Source organism: Crocodylus porosus, unplaced genomic scaffold (assembly GCF_001723895.1).
Source record: "Crocodylus porosus isolate Cpor-Errol unplaced genomic scaffold, CroPor_comp1, whole genome shotgun sequence".
In the NCBI taxonomy this organism is placed as follows: domain Eukaryota; kingdom Metazoa; phylum Chordata; order Crocodylia; family Crocodylidae; genus Crocodylus; species Crocodylus porosus.
Window position 1 is genome coordinate 577,969 of NW_017728939.1, and position 4,331 is coordinate 582,299.

At 48.1% G+C, this 4,331-nt stretch overlaps 1 protein-coding gene across 1 annotated transcript in view; it reads left to right on the forward strand.

Moving 5' to 3' along the window:
- CAP1 (adenylate cyclase associated protein 1) overlaps positions 1-4,197 on the forward strand; it is a 9,276-nt gene extending 5,079 nt beyond the window's left edge. Inside the window, exons 8-13 of the mRNA XM_019547586.1 lie at positions 1-102; positions 803-993; positions 1,186-1,309; positions 1,411-1,493; positions 1,936-2,079; positions 2,750-4,197. The exon at positions 1-102 is cut by the window's left edge and continues 17 nt beyond it. Coding sequence (XP_019403131.1) covers positions 1-102; positions 803-993; positions 1,186-1,309; positions 1,411-1,493; positions 1,936-2,079; positions 2,750-2,833 — 728 coding nt within the window. The 3' untranslated portion in view covers positions 2,834-4,197. The remainder of the gene's footprint in view (positions 103-802; positions 994-1,185; positions 1,310-1,410; positions 1,494-1,935; positions 2,080-2,749) is intronic.
- Positions 4,198-4,331: the final 134 nt, after the last annotated feature.

The window sequence follows — 4,331 nt, forward strand, 5'->3', positions numbered from 1 at the left end:
CACCCCCTCCTGCTCCCATCTCCACAAACTCCAGCGCTGATGACCCCGCCTCCCGCTCAGCTCTGTTTGCCCAGATTAACCAGGGAGAAGGCATTACCTCTGGTAAGCACATTGGGCAAAGGAAGGGGTGAGGACATGGCTGATGTTAAATCTGCAGAATCATGGCGGGGAGGAGTGGTGTCAAGAAGCCATTCTTTGCTCTTTTTGGCCTTGAGTGAGTGGTTTAACTTCCCTTTCCTGTTTGTGCCATCCGTAAGTTGCTGTTTTAATTGAAAAATGAACTGTTGGAGGGATGGTAAGGGGGTTTGGCATCAGTGCATTATGTGTGTTGGGCTTCCTTAATTGCTCCTTTGGTACTTGCAGACCCACGTGGGGAGTTTTCCATGTGGAAATTGGCACATGGCTCAGCAATCGTGCATACAGTTACCCAGCCTGTACTTAGAAATGTGCTTGAAACAAAGGTCATTGATTTGGCTCCAGTCTTGCATTTCTTCCTCGTGGAGAACAGAAGGGCTGTGGAATTCTAGGCCAAGTTGCAAACACGACTTGGCGCTGAATCTCACTGCAGTAAATACCACAAGACTGTTCCTTTCCTCTCATCTCCAGCTCCCTTTCTTTATTGTTCCCTTTTGTTTTGGGGCTGTACTTGGACTATAAGCTTTTAGGACAGGGACCTTGTTCTCTGTCTGCTAAGTGCTCACATTAGTATCACAATAGTTCCCAGACTACTTGTACCTATTACACAGGGAACGTGTATAACTTGAACCATTTGAGATCTGGAGTTGGGTGGTTTATCTTCTAGGCTTGAAACACGTTTCAGATGATATGAAGACCCACAAGAATCCAGGACTGAAGACTCAAGGTGGCTCCATGCGAACAGGCCCCAAACCATTCATGGCTCCCAAACCAGTCTGTGCTGCTAGTCCATCCCACAAAATAGCTCCAAGAAAGGAACCACCAGTGCTAGAGCTAGAAGGCAAGAAGTGGAGAGTGGTGAGTGTCCAGGTGGCAGAGGCTGGTGGTGGATGGGAACTGAGCAAAGGAGCAGGTCCCCAGACGGTTCTCCTCTAAGAGAACTAGGTGTTGGGGATTCTCTAGCAGGGCTTCGTTCACGTAGTGCTGCCGGAGATGCTCAAGTGTTTCATTAGAGAAATCCTAATGAATAGTGTTTTCTCTCCTTTTCAGGAAAACCAGGACAATGCCTCCAACCTGGTGATTGGTGACACAGAGCTGAAGCAAGTAGCATATATTTACAAGTGTGTGAACAGTACAGTCCATATCAAAGGCAAGATCAACTCCATCACAGTGGGTAAGTGCAGGGCACCTGGTGAACCAGGTTTGTTGTTTCAGGACTGAGTCTGGAGTCGGGGTGCCTCATTTCTGTAAGCCTCCTTGCCTTTCTGGTTGCAGATAACTGTAAGAAACTAGGTTTGGTGTTCGACGACGTGGTGGGCATTGTCGAGATCATCAACAGCAGGGATGTCAAAGTGCAGGTGAGTGTGCTTAGCCCTGATGCTTGTGTGCAGAGTTGTTCTGCACCATGCAGTGTGTGTATGGAGCTGCAGCCCTGTCTCTGTAGGGTAGAATCTGGCTGTGGCCATTGAAGCCTCTGGAAGAGGCTCACTGATGCTTTTCCATGTGGTGCCCATCAGCTAGCATTACCAGGCTGTTCAAAGAGGGTTTCAGCGGGGAATGCAGTCTTCCAGTGAGCCTCCATCCCAGAAGGATTGTCCACTTTAACACAAACTGTGATCTAATAGAGCAAGTGGCTGGAAGTAAGATCCTATGCTGTCACTCCAGTCTCTGTATCCAGTTTGTTCACTCAAACTCACTTTCAATAGTTCTAGTCCCCAAAAGAAGAGAAGAGTAATTCCACTGGTTCCCCAGTGCAGGCAGCCCTAACTGCCCCCTCCCCCTGCCTCATCTCATCCACAGGTAATGGGTAAAGTGCCAACAATTTCCATCAACAAGACAGACGGTTGCCATGTTTATCTGAGCAAGAGCTCCCTACAGTGCGAGATTGTCAGTGCCAAGTCCTCAGAGATGAACATCCTCATCCCCACAGAGGAGGGTGACTTCGTAAGTAAAGTACTCTGCCTTCCTGAAAGGAATGGGGAAAGCCTCAAGGAGTGAAGAATGGAGGGAGGCTTGGGTAAAGGGAGGCAGTGAATAAGGCACTGGGGCTGTTACTTCTATGACATATGTTTTTGTGTCTTGTTGAGCTGGAAGATGAAAATTTAAGCCTTGGGTGAGAGGGGGTAGAAAGTTTGGCTGAGAGTCTTAGCTCACCTTTGTACAGCCCTTCCCTGGTATCAAGATATGTACAGACCTCCCTGCCACTGTTTCCCTGATGGATTTGCAAATGCCTGATGCTATCAACCTGATGAAACTTGCTCTAAAGACATTCTTGATGGCACATTACCCTTGGCTCCTACTTTGAGTTCAGGGCCTGAATTGTGGCTACGTTGCTGAGTCTGGCCTGCAGGCTGTCTCATTCTACATCTTCTAACTTGAAGCTGTGATGAGCAGGTCCATCCTTAATTTCCCAAGTCAAGCTCTCAGCCTGGACCCCTGCCCCACCCCCCAAGGCAACATCTGCAGGGCCTGGGATGCTACAGAGCAGCTGAGGAAGGGGCTTAATAACTGTTCAGTGTAATGCATGAGATCCCAAGGGACAGCAAGTCTCTGGCCCTGTTCATGAAAAGCCAAGCTTGTATCACAGATTGCTTTTCCTTTTTTTCCCCTCCAGAACGAGTTCCCTGTCCCTGAACAGTTCAAGACTGTGTGGAATGGGCAGAAGTTGGTGACCACTGTGACAGAAATTGCTGGTTAAGCAGAACAACGTGGGGACGCCTGCCCTGCCCTGGCCCTGCTGTGGGACAAATCTGCTTTCAGATGATTCTCTTAGATTTCCTGTACCTTTCTGCTCTCAAACTGCTTCTCTGTCCTCTACCTGAGAGACACGGCTACCTGCCTTCACTGAAATACCTCAGGCTGGGATTTGGTGTAGGGTGGCGGGTCGATTGATCGTCCGCATCTATCAGCGGGAAGGTGCATTCTTTTTCCTCCTCCCACCCCACCTCCCTGTCCCCCTTGTTGGATCTAACCACATCAGTTAATCATATCTGCCTTCTGGTGACTGTCAGAGCCAGTATTGGTGGTTGGCTTTCAGATTGTTGTTGAGGTTTTTTGTATTAACTTCAAGCAAATTGTTAGTGTGAGAGGAGTGTTGTCCCGTTAAGTTAATAAGGGTGTCCATGTCAGGGGCCTAAGCCCCAGCTGGGCAAGCTGATTTGGCTGATATTTCAGGAAGGTGCTGGGAGCTGCTACTAACTCCAGCTGTGTGTACTAATCAGTCAGGGGCATTATGATGCAGGAGTAGGCATGTTGCCAGACCAAAGGCTGAGGACTGGGGCACATAGCATTCCACCTCGAGTTTCCCCTTCAGCAATCTTATTTGCTCAGCATAATTCTGTTTGTGCCAAGACCTGAAGCTTTACAGTAACAGGTGCCACAGGAAACCTGCAGTGGAATACACCAGCCCTTTACAGCCTGGCTGGTGGTTAGAAACTGAGTGCTCCCTTCCATAAGCCCTCCTTTAAAGGGAATCTTTACCCAGAAGAGTCCCTTCTAAGCAGCTGAACTCAAGTTCAGTCTTCCAGGACAGTTCTTCTGAACCTGTCTCCTTCCTAGTGAGGAATATTTCTTTATTCATTCCAAGATCAGTATTTAAGTATTGTAGACACCTGAGTTGGACCAAGTTGGTTCCATCATTCCATCGCTGTACATGCAGTTACTGTAGAATGGAATTGTTCTGCCTCTCCCCTTCCCTGCTGCTTGACTCTTTACTTTGCTGGAAGCTTGCAGCCTCTGTCCTGAGGCCCTGGGACAGCTCTAAGACACAGTACAGTACTGCCCCCTCGAGGGAACTGTGCATGCTTGACTTTCATGTTTCCAATGCCGCAGGTGGCGCACACAGATCTCACTGCATTTCCCCTGCCCCAGGGTTTGGTTTTATTTTTTTCCCACTCTTTTTTTCCCCATTTAGGGATGAAACCTAACAAAGATATGCAATTTTTTTTATTATTTTGAGACTGTCCTGTGACTTGTACTCATCTTCTCCTGAGGCTTGTGGAAAACCCTTTCTTATGTACTTAAAATTATACAGAAAATAGAATAAAGTTAATGCCAACTTGCTTGTGACTGTGTCTCTGTGTTGGACAGAGGGCAAAACAGCTCTTTGTGGCTGAGGTGGCCTAGCTCCACACACTGAGCTCTGCACTTAACTGCACAGAAAAGCAGACTTTCCCCTTCGTATCCACCCTAACACC